The sequence below is a fragment of the Chelonoidis abingdonii genome, chromosome 10, assembly GCF_003597395.2.
Source record: "Chelonoidis abingdonii isolate Lonesome George chromosome 10, CheloAbing_2.0, whole genome shotgun sequence".
NCBI lineage: Eukaryota > Metazoa > Chordata > Testudines > Testudinidae > Chelonoidis > Chelonoidis abingdonii.
In genome coordinates, this window is record NC_133778.1 from 51,123,576 (window position 1) to 51,145,912 (window position 22,337).

At 38.8% G+C, this 22,337-nt stretch overlaps 1 protein-coding gene across 1 annotated transcript in view; it reads right to left on the reverse strand.

Annotated features, from left to right (window-relative positions):
* The window catches only part of KCNJ3 (potassium inwardly rectifying channel subfamily J member 3), a 207,130-nt gene that overhangs the window by 174,728 nt on the left and 10,065 nt on the right, over window positions 1-22,337 (reverse strand). The window contains exon 2 of the mRNA XM_032763877.2: window positions 10,335-10,551. Within this exon, the coding sequence (XP_032619768.1) occupies window positions 10,335-10,551 (217 nt within the window). The remainder of the gene's footprint in view (window positions 1-10,334; window positions 10,552-22,337) is intronic.

Here is a 22,337-nt window from a genome sequence, read left to right on the forward strand (position 1 = left end):
GAACCCTCAAACTCCCAGGCCTCTGGTAGAGGACCTGAGGTTGAGGAAGACACATACCACCCATGGGGTGAGAGGAGATTTTTTATATATATCAAATGATGATTTTCAGGTCTTTAACTATTAGAAATTACCCTCATGAGTCATGGCCACTCTTGGGCACCTTAGCTGTTCCTTTTTTTTTTTTTTTTAATTTTGCACAATCTTTGAGAAGCAAAGTAATGCTAAGCTGACCTTTAAATACCAAAAAGAAGAAAAGAACAGAAAAAATGAAGGCAGTACTAATCATTCAGTTACATCAATGTAAACCTAGAATAACAACATAACTTCAATGGCGTTACTCCAGATTAACAGCAGTAATAACAAAATTTGGCCCCAAACATCTCAGAAGTAGGCATCTGAGACAGGGTTGATGAACCTGGCAGAGCCACATGGAATTGTTTTGCAGCTTTCTTTGAATAATCCAAAAATGTTGGCAACCTAATTTTTCATGTTTCCAAAGCATTTCCTAAGCATAAGCTTTTATCCACAATTTAAACATGTACTGTAACAACATGTGAGATAAGGAACAGAATTGGGAGATGAGTAAAAATTACACAAAAGCTTTTCAAGGACAAAAAGGATTGCATCCTCTGCAATATAAGTGTTACATCATAAAACCACCAAATATTATTGTGATGTGCCAGATATGATTACATACTCAGAGTCTATTAGTCCTTTCAATAAAGGCAATCATAGTTCAGCACTTTCCAAATGCATTAACATTAGACAGAAGGTAACAGAAATAGACCCTCTTAAAAAAGTGACAGACTAGGCTTTAGCAGATGGGAATAAAGAAATGGAAGATCTGCCTAATTTATTTTGCTTCTGTCTCACAGATGAGTGGGTGGATGGAAAAGTACCTGACAAAGGGGTTATATTTCCCTGCATGACAGGAAGGAATTACAGTAAATTCATAATTCAGCTATTAGCTGAAGAGTGCAGTGGATTTACAGAGCTGCCACACAAAGACCACCAACTTGGATCTTCTCCTGATAATTCATAACTTAAAAATTACACATGGGAGAGACATAAATATGATCATCTAAGTCCACTTCCCTGTGCATGTTCCAGTGTTGTAGCCATTCTGGTTACAGCCTTTAGAATAGAAAAGGTATACTGATATGTAGTGGTCTGCACAGAGGTTCAGAAGATACATATATTTGTACTTTGCACTTCTTATGCTCTTTTACCCCACTTCCTCATAATTGGAGTCCTGCCTCCCTTCCCAAAGGAGAAAACTCTTCTAATTTTTCTATCCTTCCCTGTTTTAAGTGGGACAGCTTTCCCACCTATTCCCATCACCTCTTCTCACACACTAACCTAGTCTAGCCTTCTATAACAGCATTGTGCCGAGAGCAACTGTGAGAAGTCTTCTGCTTTGTTTGTATTCTCTATTTTTTTTTGCATCATAAAGCTGTTCTCTGATGGCTCTCCCTGTTTGTTGACATGGTATATTGTTGCAGTATTGTCACTGAGCATTTTGTACTGTGTCACCCTGAAGTAACAGGAAAAAAGTCATACACATTAATTTCACATTTAAAACAGTTTTATTTCCAACCATGCTTAAGCCCATGTATTAAAGGAAAACTTTTCATTTTTAAAGATCTTTTCAAATAAATGTCTGTAAGAATTAAAAAAGGGAGAAGTCTCAAAATATAAAACAGGTTAAAAAAACCTGAGTGCTACATTGTTCCCCTGATACTTTTCTTGTGACTCCAACGCTCTCATATTTTTTCTTAATATAATTGGAATTCCATATTTTCCTTCACACAGGTTTTTGTTTTGCCTTTTTTTCCCCAAAGGAAATAACGTTCTTCCTTTCAACCTCATATAGTGGATTTTTCTATGATGCAATAACTGGCATATCAGTATCAACGAGATGACAGAGAATGCTAAATACATAGTTGAAATGAAGATTCTTCAAATGTTCACTAGAATTCTTGTCTTTAAAAACAGCACAGTAGCTTTAGTAATTTACACTCTCTCGCAACTAAGGATTTTTTTTTACTTCATTCATTATAATTAGATTATTAAAATGGAATGATTTTAATAGGTAGAAGTCTTCCATCGGCCTAATCCTATAAACCACCCATCTATAGAACTCAGTTTTTGTTCTTTTTTATGGTAAATTTAGTCTCAATACGCTCTTGAAAAAGTACTGTGAACATAGGGGGCAATCCTGTAGTCTCCCAGCACAAAGAAATCTGAATGAGTTATAGGCAGATGGGTTGAATTTCCATTTAAACTCAAGCTATAGAAACAATAAGCACTAAGCAAGGCCTTTTCTGTTCATTCTGTCATGTTAGTATTAACAAATGCACTGGAATAAGAGTCTAATATGAACCACAAAGGATTAGTTTGTGAGCTCTTCACAACTGAAGGGGAAAACACAACTCCCTCATGTGATAATTTTATTATTTCTGAAGTGATCTCTTCTCCATGGTAATGACTGTCTGCAAGTCAATTTTATAAAAAAAGAAAGCAGCTTCAGAAAACTAACTATGTTACAGGTCTGCTTAATGTTTTGAAATTCAGATATACTATGTTATCATATCTTCTGTGCTGACATGTAAAATCAGTCTGGAAATAAAAAAAGGTAGATGCAAAACAGAAGAAAGGCCATATACTATTCTAAATATAAATGCATTGCGTTTGAAACTCACCCCTGTGCTGATCCTCTGAAGAGAGTGAGGCATCTGAACTAAAAATAAAATATTTTGATACTGTGAATTTGAAATTAGAGTCAGATTTTAAAGTTTTAAAAGAGTAGTTCTCTAGGCAAACAATAGTTTATTTAAATGGCTACAGAGAAGATCTTTGTCTAGATAGAGAAACACCAGAATAATAAAAAGGCATTATGTAACATGTGAACAGGTGCATAGTACATTGTTGCATATGTCTTATATTTGACTGTTGGATATGCGTCCTTAGGAAAAAGGAACCAACCATTTACCAGGATAGATGGGGTAACAAATTCAACAACATTTTAATAAATGGTTTTCCCATTACAGCAAAAAGATAATGCCCCCTATCATTTCATCAGCTATCAGACAGGATGCAACTTGGACAGAGAAGGATGGGAAGGTTTGTACTCTATGGTTAAGACCATGCCCTGCTTTCTTCCTTCAATCCCACATTACATGGGAATAGGTTCTGTGGGAGATCTGCTATCTGAAAGTGGGATGGGGGGCTTCTTTCCTAAGTGGCTGACACCACACTTAGATTAAATGCAGCTTCAAAAAACACTATCCCAATCCCTTGCTTGCTACTCCTTCAGAAAAACTCTTGCTGACTTTTAAGGCAGTAGTTCTTCAAGAACACTTCCCACATTGTGGGAACTTAAAAGGGGGACGCAATGTCGGACAGAGTAGCAACAGAGACAAATCCTAGAAAATAAGAAATTTTACTCCCTTGCTTATCTCCAATCATGCAATTACTGTGGTAATTAACATGTAGTAAAAAGCAGTCCCTTATACATGGGCATTTTGGGATATGTGGCATATTCCTGATTCCACTGCAGTCAATAAGATCTTTAGCTATTGAATTCAGTGGGGCTCGGATTCGGACAATAGGGATTATCACTGAATCATTGCTTCTTGTGTTTATTTGACATAGCAAAAATTTTTCATCCTTCATTACATTTAAAATGAAACATTAAACTACTAACCTTCACCTCATATTTATTATCACTGAAGATTATAATGGAATTCACAGACTTATCATATATATGAATTATGACCAACATCAAAAATAAAGGCCTTGAACTTACACTAAATGCAAACTTGGAATGAAATGTTTGAAATGTTGATGCTAACCAATTAAAATTACTGATCTATCAAACGTATTTTTTTAAAAGTTTAGGATTTCTGTATTCTTTTTAACAAGAAAACTTGGCATACTGCATACTTTCCACCTTTCTTTACTGCAGCGGTAAAGTTTACTGGCTAATCAATAAACTCCTTAGTCAACCAAGTAAGGATTTCTATGAAAGCAAAGGTGAAAGTATTAAGCATGTAAAGCTACTCTTCAAAAACTTGATGCACCAGATCTTGGACGCCATGAAATTTCATTTTTATTGAAGGGTATTTGTTGAGAGGAGACATTTGTAACAGTTAGACAGTATTTGGTTTCAATCCGCAAAAACTTCACATTAAGAAGAAGCACACATTTTATGACAAAGATAGATAAGTAGTGAAAGTAAAAATTAGCTAAACTGAGCCACAGCCTAAATAAAACAAAACCTTTCTGAACTAGAGCTCTGAGAGAGATTCAATTGAAACTCTCATCAAAGGGGGAAAAAAGAGAGGGGGGGATACGCTTTGGTTCAAATTCTGCCACCAATATCATTTACAAAAAAGCCTGAAGTTCATCTGAACTTCATCAACACACATTGCAATTTTTCCCCATCTAAACAGTCACAAGTATTGAAGTTGTTCTGTGCTATCTGTCGAGCCTGACAAAGATTGATTAGGATAGGTCACATGAGGCATATCACAAGATGTTTTCCAATACTGCCATTAGTTCCATCTAGCATGACCTGCAAACCAGGTTCATTCAAACACAAAACTTAATGACCTGTTCACTGAATTTCACAAGACATTTGTGAAAAACTGCTGAAAAGAAGCTTTACTTTGCATATAATAGAAAATGAAGTTCTAGTTCTAGACAACAAGAACCATTCCAGCTATTTGCTTAATATTCCACTGGCCTGATGCTCTTTTCAGTGTGTATATTCATAAAGAGCAGGACATTTTAACACTTCCATTGTGTATTCCTGCATCATTTAAGCAGTACATTGGAGGCAACTAACACTATTTTACTGATGATTCCAAATAGTCTGACAACATAGGGTTTTCTAAAAGCCTTTTGCCTGAAAAATCCTGCAGGGAGGGTTGCAAAATATATAAAATCCTACCGAAATCTCCACTTCTGCTCTGAAAGACCTGCTAGCATTTAGAAGCAATTTCTAGTCCTAGTTGTCAACATTTACAATAATGTATGTGTTTAAAAGCCAGAAAGGTGCCCTCATATGTATTTTACTACTTTAAAGTAAAACAAGTTTTTATATTATACTCTTTCCACAAATATAAGTAAAATGAATCTATTTCACTAATATTTACTACTAGATGAGAAAATGAGATTGAAATACTGTATTAGTATATACTCAAAGAAACCTGTGTGATGTGGTTACTCTTACTCCTTTAATTTACTGTGCCTAACTTAAATGTTGTCTTGCCAAAACTGTCAAATTTAATTCCTTAGGAAACAATTTATATAAAACTTATACATTTTCTCTCATTCCTGAGACAATCAACCCAGTCTGTATGAAATTATTGAGATTTTTCCCTAATAGTAAAGGTACATATTTAGAGATGGAATAATACAAGAGCCAGGTTAGCTAAAAGCCATCCTTGATACAGAGCTTCAATCCACTCTTTAGGCTTATTAGTCAAGGATCATGTAAGGTAATAATAATGTACTCTCAAGAGAACACAAAAATCCATATGAAAGTGTGAGCAAGACCAAAGGGTGAAGAAATTATGTAAAAGCTAATTTTTCCACAAAAAAGGATTAATTTGTTAACAAACTGAATTATTTCTACCATTACAAATCCTCCTGCAATAACAAGAATATTTCTGAATATTATGATTCAGCAAACATGCATGTAACAGTCTAGGATGTAGTCTTCTTTTCTATCAGAGATACTGGTATCACTTTAGGGATACCTACAATTTATAGCTCTCATCCAAAAAGATGTGCATCATTAGTAGCAGGACAACCCACCAAGATACAGGTCAAAGAATCTGGTGAGCTTTAAATTGAGAGAAGGCTCTGAAAGTCTGAGAGGGGTTCCAGTGGAATCATATTTTGGGAACCTGCACGTCACTGAGAGAATTTCGTGGACAAAGGAGTGAAGTCCATGGCTGTCAATCCTACAGAAGGCACCAAGAACAGCAATGTTTAAACAGGGACCATAAAGGGAATTGTCTCAGACATTCCAATATACCCACTTACACTAGCACTGTTTGTCCTCCTATACTCCCTTAGGGCCATCATTGTTCAGCAAGGCACAAAATGTCACTTTGTTGTAGGTGAGCATATTGGGCTGAGGCTTAGGGACCAGTTCACCCAAAAGTGTTGTTTGTCGGAAGGCCACTTCTTGCCTTAAGGCACTGCTCCTACACTACATGAGGGAAGAAGCAATTAGAATAAACCCCCAGACGATACACTGTTGGCAAGGAAGCTGCCCAAACCCCAGAGCAGAAAAAGCTCTAGCCAGGTTGAGTCCTGTGAAGGAAAAGTAGCAGGCTGTCTCTTCACAGCCCCCATCCACCTGCAGGTATGTCTTCTTGCAGAGCTAGTAGTATTATAACCACTAATGTAGCTGGGAGTGGAGCCGCTGCCTTTCACCTATATCCTCCTTTCTGCTGTTACATTACATTCAGCAAAATTTAGCAGGCAGGTGTGTTAGTGGGAATGGCATTTTTCCAAAGCCACCTCATACATTCACTGCTACATGTGTCAATGCCAACCTATACAGAAGTACATCCTCCTCTTCATACCATGAAACCATTACTAACAAAGCAGGCAGCAACACAGGAAACTGCTCTTTTCTTTTGGTGCCCTACTTCCACTTTGAGGCTCCATGTGATACAGACACACCCAAAAGCTGGGTGAGTAACATAAACATTGACTTTAGATGTGGCCTCTGGGGATATGTATGTTAGTAATTGGGTAGCATTTTGTTGCAACTGTTATTCAGAATATACAAGAATACATCACAGATTATAATTTTACTATAGGAATGTTTGTAATATACAATTACGTTGTTTGTGGTTTGTAGTTTTTCATGGTTCCAGGGGTTGTTTGGCAGGAAGATTTTAATCCTTCTGAATAGGAATTATTGTTCCTCGATTCTGTATGGACTGATCCTGGTAGATGCTATATAGCTGCAATCCACTTTGCTGAGCAACTCTCAAGATCAGAATTAAGAGGGTTGAGTTGAACAGCTAAGAGAAGCGCTCAAGCAATTACTAAAAATAACAAAGGAGCAAGCAGAAACCTAGCTGGAGCAGTAGGTTATGCCTGAGCTGAAATCTTGCCCTATTGAAGTCAATGGGAATTTCATCATTGATTTCAGTGAGGCCAGGAGTCTTAATGCTCGTCTGAGCTGTAGATTAGCAGATCACTTTTAACATAGATAGGAGTATTTTGTAGGGTTGAAACCCAGGCGGCAGGGAAGGTTGTTTTGGTTTTAGCCACTTGTTTCTCTACTGAACTTTAAAATTAAAGGAGTAGTTTTTATACAACCCTTACCTGGTTCTTCAAGGAGATATCACTCACAATAACGGAAAGTGGGCAGCAGAGCACTTAGGAACCATAGTCGTCATCATTTACATCATATTAGTTAGGAATATCACTGGAATAACGGAGATACCCTTCAATTTAAGATACACTCATTATAGTAAACATACATCAAGCTGCACCTGCTGTCCAGATTTGAAGGAAAAATTCCTGCTTCAGACCATATTTGCTGGGAAGCCTCATGAAAACACATATTGCTAGTGCGGACAGAGAAATCTGTCACTTTTGTCCTAACCCATATTGTTTCCCTAAGAATGCTTTTGTACATTTCTGTGTTGAAGAAATACAGTCACTCTTCCAAAGGAGTTTGTATATTACAGTTTCCTGCGTCTTTGTTATCATTCAACTGTGACCATTAGATGACCTTGCAGAAGTGACATCTATATGAATAGAAGTCATAGCAACATAGGTATTATATTTTCAAAAGAGGATCCTCTCCCTTAAAGTTATGCTCTTAAGGCCAAATGGGTGGGCTGATGCTGTCCCCAAATCAAAGCAGAAAGGGAGTTCCTCATTAGCCTCAATTTACCATATGAAGGCGGTAGGGTGTGTTGCCAAGTCTACTCCCCTTACTGAAAATATTACATCAGTAACTTCCTTGGAGCGAGGAAGAGCTCACACTGGTGAAAGATGATCCAATGATCTCAGTTAAACTTATAATGAACACACCATTAAAAAGGCCAGTAAATGGATCCAGTAAGTAAAAAAGTCAGCGTGCAGTATTTAAAGCTATGTGTTGTAGGGGGAACCCAAATGGTGTGGAGAAGCCCTCCAACATGTGAAAGAGGCTGAGTGGTGTTTTCTGGTCTCAGAGATCACAGAAGCCCCTTTATGTGAAAACCATGTGGTCAGAGCGTGACAAACTTTCCACAGCATCATCAGCCCAGAAACCCAGGCAAAATAATACTGAATCAGTTAGTTAGTGTTACCTTACACAGGTAGCATCTTCCACTGTAAGAACTGACCTCCTTCCCAAGGAAAGATTCAGGAGCAATCACAAGACAGTGAACCTAGAAACTAGTGCATAGGAAAGGATGTCCATGTGCACAGCCCTGGCTTCTGCCAGGTATCCCAGAGATTTAGAGGGGTAAGCCCTTTTCAAGGTCTGTGTGTGGGCAAATCCTGCCTCCCATCCCAAAAAAACTCAGAAGACCGTCTGAGTGGGAACTCTGTTTTTCCCAGGTAGGTGATAATCTGGTCCTTAGAGAAGATCAGAACTGGTTCGCTTAAAAATGTTACAGGACAGTTTTAAAAATGAAAACTTATTTAATTTTTATCTTGTAGTATTATTTTTGGGAAGGGATATTAGGAAGGAAAAGAAGGAAAAAAACTGGAGAAGGATTTTTTTTTTAAATGTAAAAGGCAAGAGAGAAACTTCCTAATTTTCACTTAATCTAGTGGAAACACAGTTTATTGTTCAATCCAGGAACATCTGGTAAATCCCTATAAGTAACATGTTTGGCACCAGAAACTAGACCAGACTGCCTTTTTATTTCAGTTCTTTCTTTGTATCACTTCTTCTATCCTTTCTTCTCTATAGACCAGATTCACGGTAAAAACTGTCCACAGTGCTGATGCCAAATGTATTTTCTATGAAATCGGCCCTCCCTTTTTTCCTTCTTAGTTCCTCTTACAGTACCATCCTTTTCCCATTTAATTTCTCACAGCCTGCTTTCCCTGCTGCATTCTGCTGTTTCTTCTCCATTCTCAAACTCTAATAGAGATGAAGCAGAATTAGACTAACTAGTTAATTCAAGAATTGGGCTGCTTTCTTTCTGAGCTTCTCCTCTTCTATCTTCTGTTCACATTCTCTCTATTGAAGCTCTTTCATTTTTTTCATGCTTTATCCATATATATTATTTTTCACTATGTTTATCCCACTTTTGACTACTTCTATAAATCTCGCTCCTGATCCTGCAAATTCATGTGAGTTAGTGAGTTTTCAGAATAAGATCCTATTCCCAGCAGCTTATTTTTGACAACATGAAGACCATTTTAAGACTAGAATATTTACAAACATTGAATTAAAAAGGGGGTGAAAACACAGCCAAAGCAAGTTTAAAAATTCCAATGATTATTTGCAGAATTTTTTTCCAATATCACCAATCTCTAATAAATAGCATATGCATAGTAGTTCTGTTTATATAGACATTCCGAGTCTCAGTCCTTAAGATTTTACACAAGCAAAACACTCACTAACGTTAGCAGAAGTTTTAGTTGAATAAGGACAGAGGAACTACTTCTGCTCTCACTGACTTTAGTGGAAGATGTATTAAATTTATTCAAGGACTGCAAGCTTAGGTCCTCTGGCTTCTATCCTGCCACAACCCTGTGTACGTTGACTCTTGTCCACATGCTCATGACCCTATATTATCCAATATTCCATCCTCAAAAAACTGGTATTTTTTGGAACCGAAGAAGGTGTATTCAAATTACATTAGTGCTGACAATGTTATGCTTATTAGCATGCACACCAGCCTACTGGCGAGTCTGTCCACTAGTAACTCCAACACAACCATGCATGTACCTTGCAGCAAGGATAAAATACATTATTCTACAGTAAAGACTGCAATGAGAGCAGACCTGCATGCATTGTCATTTATTTTCTACATTCCGAAAGGCCTGATACAGGCACAACTGAGCAGCTGAATCAATTTCTACAGAAATTTACTGTTATTTTATTAGCTTACCAACCCTCTTGAGCATGCACATGCATATTAAAACATACATTTTCATTTTCAAAACAATTGCTCAAATAATATGTAGTTCATCTGAAAATAGGTGTATAGTAGCCTTGTATACATTAACGACATTCTACTACAATAGAGTAAAAGCCATTATAAAAATCTATTTCACCTTTGGAAAAAGCAACACAATTATAAACTATATACAAGCATATGTTTTGCTGAGTTGTTGGTTTTTTTACTCACCAGTTGTTTCCACAATGCCCTCTAGGATGACGACAATCTCAAACTGTTCAGTTTGCAGGCTTCGCTGAGAGAGGTCATAGAAGGGGCTTTTGGCATCAATCACATGGCAGATTGTAAGTGGGGAAACAAGAAAAAGTTGATCTGCTCCTGTGCTAAAACCTACATCCAGTTCAAGTTGATCGAGAGGGAGGAACTCGCCCTCAGGTGTCTGCCGAGACTAGACAAGCATGCAGAAAAAAGAGAGAGAAAAAATCACCGCTAGTACAGCAATTTTCGAGACAACCTGACAGCAATTCACATCATTGCCAACACTTTGCACTATCAATCATCCGAGACAAAATCCAAACAAATCATTATGCAGCTATGTTACAGAAAACCAGTCAGAAACCCAATGTTGTTCATGTGGAACATGCATGAATTATTTACGATATACATCTTACTATAATTACAGCTCACTAACTCATGAGCTTTGGAAAAATGCCTGGCCCCAAAATGTCTGTTAACACAAATTACAGAAGTGGGTGTACATCAGTGGTGGTTCTGCCACCAGGACACCTGGGGCACTGCCACACTGAAAAGTTAGGACATAAAATCAGAGTAAAATAAATGTGCCTTTAATCCAATTCTGCAGCTCATTCACAGCCTTCATTTTACAGAATACTCAGTCAAAAGAAGTATTCATGCAGCGGCAGCTCCTCCCATGGCTCAGGCTAGAGTGTAAATGTGCATGTTTGACTAGGGGGCCCCAGAGAAAAGCAGCAAGAGTTCATTGAAAAGCCACAAAAACAGCTGAAAGGAAATTTTAAAAGTACCCTTAATTAGAGCCCTGCTACTATTAGGCAAGTAGTTCCAATCAAGTCCATGGAACTATTCACATGTAAGAGACTACTCCCTGAGACTCAGGGAAGCAGATTCAGGCCCTTAATGAGTATCTGTGCAGCCAGAGAGTGTTACATTGCCCCTCCTACAAGTTTCACCTATTGCCACTGGTGTATATATGTTAAAATGTAATATAAAACCACTGCATGCTACAGAATGTATCCAGAAGACCAAAAAGAGTCACAAGGCCACATATAGGCCTTCTATTATAATAAACTTATTACATAAATCTACTGCATTTAAATGTAGATTGGCTGCTCCATGAAATGCAGGTGTATGGAAGCTGATTGACAATGCTTATGACAGTGTAAAAGTGAGTAGAAAACATATTTTAAAGTATTCCCTCTATACTACATACTCAGTGTGCATAACTGCATAATCACAGAGTAGAGTGGTGTTTGTTGTTGTAGTTAATGGTTGTCAACTTCTTTCCTATAAACTGTGTTTAAAAAAATCTCAAAACAAATCTGTAAAAATATTCTGAGCTGAATGCTGAAGTTCAAAGTCTCAGCTCAAATAAACCTTGTTTAAAAAAATCTGCATATTTAAGTTAAACTTTGCAGGTTATTATTATTTCAGCACCTGAAGTAGCAACTGTATAATCTCAAACGCACTAGCTAGGCTTGCCACCGACACACCACACTCACACTGCCTTTCACAACGCAGTTGTGGAGCCCAATTCTATTGCATGCAAGGAGTATGGTGTCCTCTGTCCTTGTCTCATGCAGTGCAACCATGGCAGTTCTGCAGTATTAAGAACTACTGTGTCTCTTAAGAAGCTAGGTAAATTTCACCATATCTAAATGAACACTGGTAATTATAAGTTGCAAATAAAGCCTGTGGGGGTTATTATTATATGATGTATAGATTCTCAGGGCACTTCTACACTCCTCTGCAGTTCAGACTACGATGGCCTGAATAGCAGTGTACACCAAAGTCCTACACTCAAAGTCCCTTGTGGATGTCGCAGGTGTGAGTGAAAAGGTTCCTAGTTCACATTAATGTAATACAGTTTGAAGAGGATTACATTAATATGAACTAGGAATCTTTTAGTTTGCACCAGCAGCATCCACACAAGGGAGTTACAGTGCAGCACTTTGGTGCACATTGCTGTTCATAGCCCCGTAGTTCAAACTGCATGGCAATACTGACAAGCCCTTCAATTTTTCTCTAAGCTTTGTTTTATATTTAAAATATATCACAAGACTAACACAAACAACTAAAACCACCTTTTATCAAAAGCAGGTCATATGTCCTCCTTCATGTTATTCTTTTGCGATTCTGTTTGTTAGTGAACAAGGGAAACAGAATGCAAGCTTTCTAGGTTTAATGTCAAGTCATTATGAAAGCTATTTGGCAGGTAGCAGAATTGGAATATCAAAGACAATTCTGCAGATCAAGCTTCAAATGGAATCTATTTTCAAGCAGTTTGGAAAAATTCACAGATTTGAAAATGTTGATGACAGCTGCCACTTTTTTTTTCCATTTTTGATCATCTTAATCTACCTGTATAAGGCAGCAACATTGGTTAAAAAACGTAAACCTTCCAAGTTTTACACTTTAAAAAAAAAGATCATATTTTATGGCTGTAACGATAAAGATGAGAAATATCATTCCAGTGCTGTGAAAGACACTTTTTAATCTGATTTAATTTAACCTCTTGCTTTATAGGCTACATTGTGTGTCTAGAAGTAGGCTGCATTGTGTGTCTGTTATTCAAATGTACGTATTTCAAAATTTAGGGGAGACTGTTTTTCTTTCACTTACAGTAAGCTTAGGTATTGTAGCAATCATTGGTTAAAATACTGCAGACCAAAATGTGATTTTCCACTTTGTTTATTTTGTCCATTTCACAGCATTTTGCATACAATCAGTTTTACTGTTTCACGTGTGATTAGGCCTTAGTCCTACAATGGGCTCTGCATGAACACAGCGCTCCTCTTGTGCAAAGGCAGGTTTGGAGCATTAGCTTGTCAGTTTTCTTTCTGTTTGTGAAAATTATTTACTCTGCAACAGAGGATAGGAGGGAAAATGTTTTGGGGTTTTTTTTGTTTTTTTTTTTAAAAATAGGAAAATGTGATGGTAAAAAATACAAAAATTAGCAGAGGGATTCAAGGGCAGGTATAGAATCAGAAACCACTTTTAACACATTTATTAAAATGTGACTAGATTTCAAGTTTATGATACTTATTTAAGGTTTGTTCTGGAAAACCTTTTCCCCAGGTGATGAGTCCTTACTCACATAAGTAGTCCCTTGGCCTTACTTCCACGAATAAGAACTCATGTGGTTACCCATATGTATAAAATTTAAATTTAAGCAAGACTAGAACACATTTAGATTAGAAATACAGTGTACAATTTTAAAAGAGAGGATAATTAACCATTGGAACAACATATCAAGGGCTGTGTTAGATTTGTTGTCACTGGACATTTGACAATCAAGATGTTTTTCTATGAGATATGCTCTAGTTCAAACAGGAATAATTCAGGGAAGTCCTAACACCAGTATCATACAAGAGGTCAGACTAGATGATCACAATGGTCCCTTCTGGCCTTATGATATATATGAAGGAATCTTCCATTCTATTTCCAAGTAGTTTTAACCTCGTAAATTACCAGGTTATAAAGAGAAAATTATCCTACCTTCAATATCTAAATATAACAACTTTATATACTTAATTGTATCAAGTATCAGAGGGGTAGCCGTGTTAGTCTGGATCTGTAAAAGCAGCAGAGAATCCTGTGGCACCTTATAGATTAACAGACGTTTTGGACGTTTTGGAGTCTGTTAGTCTATAAGGTGCCACAGGATTCTCTGCTGTAATTGTATCAAGTGGTTCAGGCAATAAACTGAGTGAAATGCAAATGATTTGTTAATATAGCCATGATCTCGCAAAAAAATTAAAAACCTTTATATAATTTTTGGATTACTAATTTACATATGATGTATAATAACAAAAAAGGACACTTTGCAATTCTGTTACCATATATCACTCTCCTTCTCTTCCTATTGACTCAATACACCTCCTTGCCTGCTGCTCTGCCATATTTTTCCCTTCTCTCCCACTTCCTGCTGTTGCTCTGATTCTTTATTTCCCTTTCCTAGTGCTCTGACTATGCTGACTAGCACAGATCACTGTAGCCTTTGCTGGTAATCACAGCTTATTGCTGACTTTACCTTATAAAACAGAGAAGTTATTTTCTCCAAGTAAAAGTGAACTACCGGTAAGTCAAAAACTGGCACATCTGCCAATACCAACTTTTGATAAAAGTGACCAAAATGAAGTTTCTGGTTTAAAGTAATATTGTAATACTTTTTTAAACTGTTCATTGCTGATGTAGGCCAGATCTTGCATGCTACTTTACTAACATGGATAGTCTTATTTAAATCAAGGGGATTACACACACTGATAGAGTTACATTCTTAAATGTTGGCAAGATCCAGCTTGTATTATTTCCTCTAATTATGTCTTTTGTTGTTATAATTCAGAAGGCATCTGTAATTTATTTTTGTAAATGTTTACAGTCCCAGAATAATTAAACTGTATCTGTATATATTTAAAGTGTGTGTATGTGGATTGTAGTGTTGATGGTATTATAGTCAACATAGCAGTGAATTACAAAATCCGACCAATTATGGTACCAGAGGAAGTCATACTGGTTGCCTTGAGAGAAGGATCCAGCTTTTGAGCAGCAGAGGAATCTGCACTGGCAGCTGCATATTAAAAGCCTCTGAAACCCAAAGACTCTGTCAGATAGGCAGCGGAACAAAGGGTCAGAAAAGGGAAATTGGGGGAGGGGGAGAGACACAAATGAGGAATTATCTATGAAATGTCAGGGTTAACCAAAATGGGAGCAGTGGAAGAGCAAGAACCATGAAAGCCACAGGTCCAGCACTCTGAAGCATCCAGTTTAATTTTTAAATGATAGTGCTATAATTCCATTTTGAGATTGGATACTCATGTTTTAACATAATAGTTTATATCATCATCAGAACCCATCAGTAAAATGTTTGTTCTGTGATGTAATTGCCTGTTTATTGTTAAGGTCCTCTCTCAGGATTTGGTCCTGTACATTTTAAAACTATACCAAAAATCCCAAAGCCAGTCTCTAGAAAATCATATTTCAGATTCACATGTAATGACAGGTTATATTTTATAGCCCTGAAGTTTTAGCTGTGAAATATGGGGGCGGGGTGAGACAAGCCCAAGAGATTTTATTGCATTTTATTAAAACAAGATTTCAATACGACAAAGAATTTAAATCCATTGTACATAGGAGTGACGGAGTTGCCTCTGCTATCACATCCTACCACAAAACAATGAGTTTTATGTAAATATATCAAATCAAACATCTAAAACATATCTGTACAAATATCCTTGTCTGTGCTTCTCAAAGGAACACTATTTTTGCCAAAAACATACAGGTGGGCCACTGGACATTTTTGGAAGGGAATTGTTTTTGTTAGCAGTCTTGTGGTCACTTTAATAATGTAAAAAAACAATGCAACTGAATACAGTCTTGTACTTAACTTGGTGACATGGTTACAATGCAATGGCATATAAATCAATAGCTGCCAAAATTGGTGCTGCTCCACTGTTTTGTATGCACTTTGAATAGCTGAAAATACTAGGCATACAACCATAAACTTCAGTTTATAAGCAACACAACCTGCCTTAAACACTTAAGGTGGGCCATGGAGCTACACAAAACTCAAAAGTCGTGGATGAGGGACTGGGGGGGGGAGGAGTGCATGCTGCAGAAAGTCTGGGGGATGTTAAGGTAGCTAAGATGCATGCTGAAGGCTGTAGGGCAGTGGTTCTTGAACTTTTGTACTGGTGATCCCTTTCAATAGCAAGCCTCTGAGTATAACCTCCCCTTATAAATTAAAAACACATTTTTATATATTTAACACCATTAAAAATGTTGGAGGCAAAGTGGGGTTTGGGGTGGAGGCTGACAGCATGTGACCCCCCCCCCATAACAACCTTCTGACCCCACCCCCACTTTGAGAGCCCCTGCTGTAGGGGATAGTTGGTTCCTGTATGGAGCTGTCTGAGGTAAAGCTGGGCTTTTCCCCTCACCTTCTGCCACTGCCTAAATCCTCCTAGTGGCATCTCCCCCTGGATCCAATGGGTGAGGCCAGGAAGAGAGTAGGTATGGAGGCCTCCTGGCTGCCTGCTTGGCAGGTTATACAGCAGCCCTTGGTGGCCAGCAGCAGCAACTTCTATAACCCTGATGGACACAGGCAATCTCAGCTGAGCTACATCACAACAAGGGGCAGCTGAATGAGAGTGCAGTATTGCCACCTTTCTACATTTTATCTTGACTAGCGATTCGGGGGTGTTCACTTGCCTCTCTCAGAAAAAAATAATGAAAGGCTGACATTGACAACTTATTAATTTTTATAAATATTCAAAATGGCCACCATCTCCTATTACTCCGATTGAGGCAGAAGCCAGCAAGATGGTCATTTCCCTACAGTACAGATGCATGTGGTGTTCAGTGAGGCTGTCCTTAATAAAAGCTATGGGCAGGGGGAACAGGGGGGAAGAGGAGGATGCAAATTTAGGAGTTGCAGAGGGAATTGGGAGAGGAGGGAGGCTGAAGGGTCTGCAGAGAACAGTGATGGGGTGGGAAATGGAGGTATCAGATGGCAGCTCTCCCAGCCTGGTGGTAGCGGTGGAAAAGGGGAGTCCTCCCAAGGCACCTAGGGGAACACAGTGTTGCTTGGGATCCAGACAGAGAAATCCTGGGGGGCAGCAAAGCAACAAGGGGGAAGAGCTGAAGAAGTGGTGCTGCTGGGTCCAGGAAAGAAGAGAAGCTCTAGGGGGCATCAAGGCAGAAGAGAGTCAAGACATTAAAAGGAAATGTCTGGAAGTTGCCACAGTTTAGCGGTGAGGCGATGGTAAGTAGAATCTCCATCTGAGCAGCCGGGAAGAGGCATGCATTTTGTGTGCATTAAAGGTTTACTTTTCAAGCTGAAACTATCTCACACACATACCCAGAAGAGTAGAGGGGAATTAAAAAGGCACAAGCCAGACTAAAAAACATGGTTTAATGATGTCTCTAAAAATCTCATGATTTGTAGGGCAAATCTCATGAGGTTTTGAGCTCTGCTTCATGATTTTTGATCTTGAGAGGGTTCAGCTCAGGATTTTTGATTTATTGAGATTTCCAGGATATTCTCAGTATTCTCCGATGTATGATACTTAGTAGTCTTGCAAACCTCTTGATTCTTTACTGCATTATATGTACATCCCAAATAAGGAGTAGTATGTAATATCACCAACCCATCAATAGAATCAGGAGCATCCCGGTTGTACTGGAAGTGAGGAGCAATTTGTTGCACCCTTTCAATAGACAGCATGCACCCTCCCCCCAAGTGGTCAACCAACTCGGTAGGCTGAAGGAGCAAGAGCCATGGTTCCACCCATTCCCTGTCCCTCCTCAGCCACTTGTCCTAATGGATCAGCAGCTGGTCAATGGAGATAAAAATAGTGATTTTTAAAAAACAATTTAAAACTTGACTTTTAAAACATTTTAAATAATGATTTTTTTTATTTAAACTGATTATATTTAAATCAGATTTTTTTATTTCCATGTTTCTAGTTCTTTACCTTCTAACCACTTTAAACTGTTAATGCAGCTGTTTTGTGGTTGTTTAATTAGTTTCCGAACTGTGTGTAGTGTTAGTAGAATTTCATTAGTGTTGGTAGTAAACGTTAGTGGAATTTCAGATTTATATGGATTATTTTTTTTTTTTTTACTAATAAGTTTCACACTTAAAATCCTTATCTGTAGTGAAAAGGAAAAGTCCAAGGTTTCAGTGCTGCCCTTATTATGAGCAAAACAAATTGAGACACAAAACCAATAAGTGAAAAGTCCATGTTATATCTGCCACTTTCTGATATATTAAACTTCCACAAGTCAAGGAAGCTGAATTACTTAGACCAGGCTATATTTCTCTATCAAGATTTGCAATTTGAAGTAAATGGGACTTGTGCTCCTAAGTCATTTAGGTGCTTTGGAAAATCCCACCCTCAGCTCCCTAAATATGGGTTTAGGATCCTAATTTTAGGCTATTTTTGAAAATTTTGGCCTATGTGCATAAAAAATGTTCACCGATAACTGATAGTATATTAAGTATCAGAGGGGTAGCCGTGTTAGTCTGGGGATCTGTAAAAGCAGCAGAGAATCCTGTGGACACCTTATAGACCTAACAGACCATTTTGGGAAGCGTTGAGCTTTCGTGGGTGAAACCCACTTCGTCAGACGCAGGTAGTGGAAATTTCCAGGGGTAGGTATATATATATATATTATGCTAGCAAGCAAGCTAGAGATAACGAGGTTAGTTCATCAGGAGGATGGGGCCCTGTTCTAGCAGTAGAGGTGTGAAACCAAAGGGAGGAGAAACTGGTTCTGTAATTGGCAGCCATTCAAGTCTTTGTTTAGTCCAGAGTTGATGGTTCAAATTTGCAGATGAACTGAAGCTAGCAGTCTCTTTGAAGTCTTGGTCCGGAAGTTTTTTGCTGCAGGATGGCCACACTTAAGGTCCTATAGTTGTGGCCAGGGAGGCTGAAGTGCTCTCCTAACAGGTTTTTGTATTATGCCATTCCTGAATCTGATTGTGTGTCCATTTATCCTTTTTCCGTAGTGACTGTTTCCAGTCTGGCCGTTGTACATAGCAGAGGGCATTGCTCCATATGATGGTATATTACATTGGTGGACGTGCAGGTGAATGAACCAGTGATGGTATGGCTGATCTGGTTAGGTCCTGTGATGGCTGTGTCGCTGGTGTAGATATGTGGGCAGAGTTGGCATCGAGGTTTGTTGCATGGATTGGTTCTGAGCTAGTTACTATGGTGCGGATGTGCAGTTGCTGGTGAGAATACGTTTCAGGTTGGCAGGTTGTTGTGGGCAAGGATTGGCCTGCCACCAAAACCTGTGAAAGTGTGGGATCATTGTCCAGGATGGTTGTAGATCCCTGATGATGCGTTGGAGGGGTTTTAGCTGGGGGCTGTATGTGATGCCAGTGAAGTCCTGTTGGTTTCTTTCTTGGTTTTGTCTGCAGTAGGAGGCTTCTGGGTACACGTCTGGCTCTGTTGATCTGTTTCCTAATTCATCGCGCGTATTGTAGTTTTGAGAATGCTTGGTGGAGATTTTGTAGGTGTTGGTCTCTGTTCTGAGGGTTAGAGCAGATGCGGTTGTACCTCAGTGGTTGCTGTAGACAATGGACCGTGTGAATGTGCCCGGGATGGAAGCTGGAGGCATGAAGGTAGCCTAGCGGGTCGGTAGGTTTTCGATATAGGGTGGTGTTAATGTGACCATCACTTATTGCACCGTGGTGTCTAGAAAGTGGACCTCCCGTGTAGATTGGTCCAGGCTGACCTAACCAGATCAGCCATACCATCACTGGTTCATTCACCTGCACGTCCACCAATGTAATATACGCCATCATATGCCAGCAATGGCCCTCTGCTATGTACATCGGCCAGACTGGACAGTCAATACGGAAAAAGGATAAATGGACACAAATCAGATATCAGGAATGGCAATATACAAAACCTGTAGGAGAGCACTTCAGCCTCCCTGGCACACTATAGCAGACCTTAAGGTGGCCATCCTGCAGCAAAAAAACTTCCGGACCAGACTTCAAAGAGAAACTGCTTGAGCTTCAGTTCATCTGCAATATCATGCTGACTAGACAGCATCAGCTCCTGGACTAAACAAAGACTGTGAATGCTTGCCAATTACAGAACCAGTTTCTCCTCCCTTGGTTTTCACACCTCTACTGCTAGAACAGGGCCCCATCCTCCCTGATTGAACTAACCTCGTTATCTCTAGCTTGCTTGCTAGCATATATATATATATACCTACCCCTGGAAATTTCCACTACCTGCGTCTGACGAAGTGGGTATTCACCCACGAAAGCTCACGCTCCAAAACGTCTGTTAGTCTATAAGATGTCACAGGATTCTCTGATAATATATTGAAAGTCTAAATAACTTTTCATTGTTAATGCTGAAGCTCTTTTATTCTGACATGAAATATTTTATGCTGCAAAGACTGGTTTTAATAAAAATGCAGTTTTAACAGCTACTGCTGCAAACATTTTTGCACATGCTTAAACTTTAAGCACATTATGAGTCCAATTGAAGTATTCACAGGAATAAAGTTACCCACCTACTCACATGTTTCCAGGATCAGAGCCTTAATTTGCATTTTTAAAAACCCAAAATTTATAATCTAGTTCACTATAAATTTTAATAAGATGTTACAATGATCTTTTCAAATTTGCTTGACGAAGTCTGAGGCTAATTTATTATTAATAATAAAGTCTTCTATAGTAGTGCCTTAAGAATGAACTAAGAATGGAGCCCCATTGGGCTAGACACTCTACAAACAGAGTAGCAGACAATCCCCATTCCAAAGAGCATACAGGATAAATAGACAAGACCAGGGGTGGCTCTAGGAATTTTGCCGCTCCAAGCACGGCAGGCAGGCTGCCTTTGGCAGCTTGCCTGCGGGAGGTCCTCCAAAGCCGCGGGACCAGTGGACCCTCCGCAGGCAAGTCGCCGAAGGCAGCCTGCCTGCCGCGCTCGTAGTGCCCACAGGATGCCCCCCGCGGCTTGCCGCCCCAAGCACGCACTTGGCGTGCTGAAGCCTGGAGCCGCCCCTGGACGAGACAGACACAGAGTGAGGGAAAGAGTATAACACACAAACAGAGTGAACAATGTGAAGGTGGCAAACATGTTAGCTCCACAATTTTTTTTCAGGCAGGGGGAGGGGAGAAAGGGGGTTTGGTTTAGTTAAGAGGAATAAGCTAAAATGGAAAGAAAAGTGAAGGGAGAGAGAATATTCAAAGGAAGGAGAGAGACAAAGCAGGAGAGAAGACAAGAAGTGCAGGTGTGGATTGAAGCTCAGGTGAAGCAATTGTGAGGGAGGAGAAGGGAGAGGGTTGGAACAAACAGTCACTCAGCACAAGACAGAAAAAGTCTAGTCAAAGCTGTAGAATGTTCTGTGGGTGTCCAGATCATGATATGAAATGAAATCACTTTACTCTGCATACGATGTTCATCACTATGCTCCCCTTGGTACCTGAACTAGGGTCAGGATACCCCTAACGTTACACTACAGAATCTTTACATTTCACAGCTGTGATATAATCCATTATTCCACAAGAAGTCCTACCAAAGTCAAGGTGCTACTCAATCTGAACAAGAGTATAAGAGTCTGGCCCCTACATTACTTTAAACAATAGGATTGTAGTTTGCAAGTGATCTCAAATGAACTTTATGATGACGGGCAGAGTTAACCAGAAAAGGCTGGGAAACATATATTTAAGGCAGAGGAAATGGGGTGGGGAGAGAAAGGAGTCAACAGAAATGACGTTTTTCACTTTTGTCAAAATTTGTCAAAAAACCTCAAAACTAAACATTTTCCAGAACTTTTAGTTTTTGAGTTTTTTTGTTTTTCAGCAAAAAGAAAAAAAAAAAAGCAGATTTCAACAACTTAGATTTTTGTGAAAAATTCTGATTTGTTGAAAAAGCCATTTTCCATCAAATGGAAGCATCTTAATAGAAGGTTTTCTTAAAACCAGCTGTAGAGACAACTTTGAAATTCCAATCTTATTACTTTGTGTTGGAATAAAACAATGTTTTATTGCTTCCAGCCTGACAGTTAGGGATTACTTTGTGTTGGAATAAAACAATGTTTTATCCCAAGGCATTTGACACAGTTCCACATGGGGAATTATTAGTTAAATTGGAAAAGATGGGGATCAATCTGAAAATTGAAAGGTGGATAAGGAACTGGTTAAAGTGGAGACAACAACGAGTCGTACCGAAGGGTGAACTGTCAGGCTGGAAGGAGGTTACTAGTGGAGTTCCTCAGGGAACAGTTTTGAGACCAATCTTATTTAACCTTTTTATTACTGACCTTGGCACAAAAAGCGGGAAGTTTGTGGATGACACAAAGCTGGGAGGTATTGCTAACACAGAGAAGGACCAGGATATCATATAGGAAGATCTGGATGGCCTTGTAAACTGGAGTAATAGTAATAGGATGAAATTTAATAGTGAAAAGTGCAAGGTCATGCATTTAGGGATTAATAATAAGAAT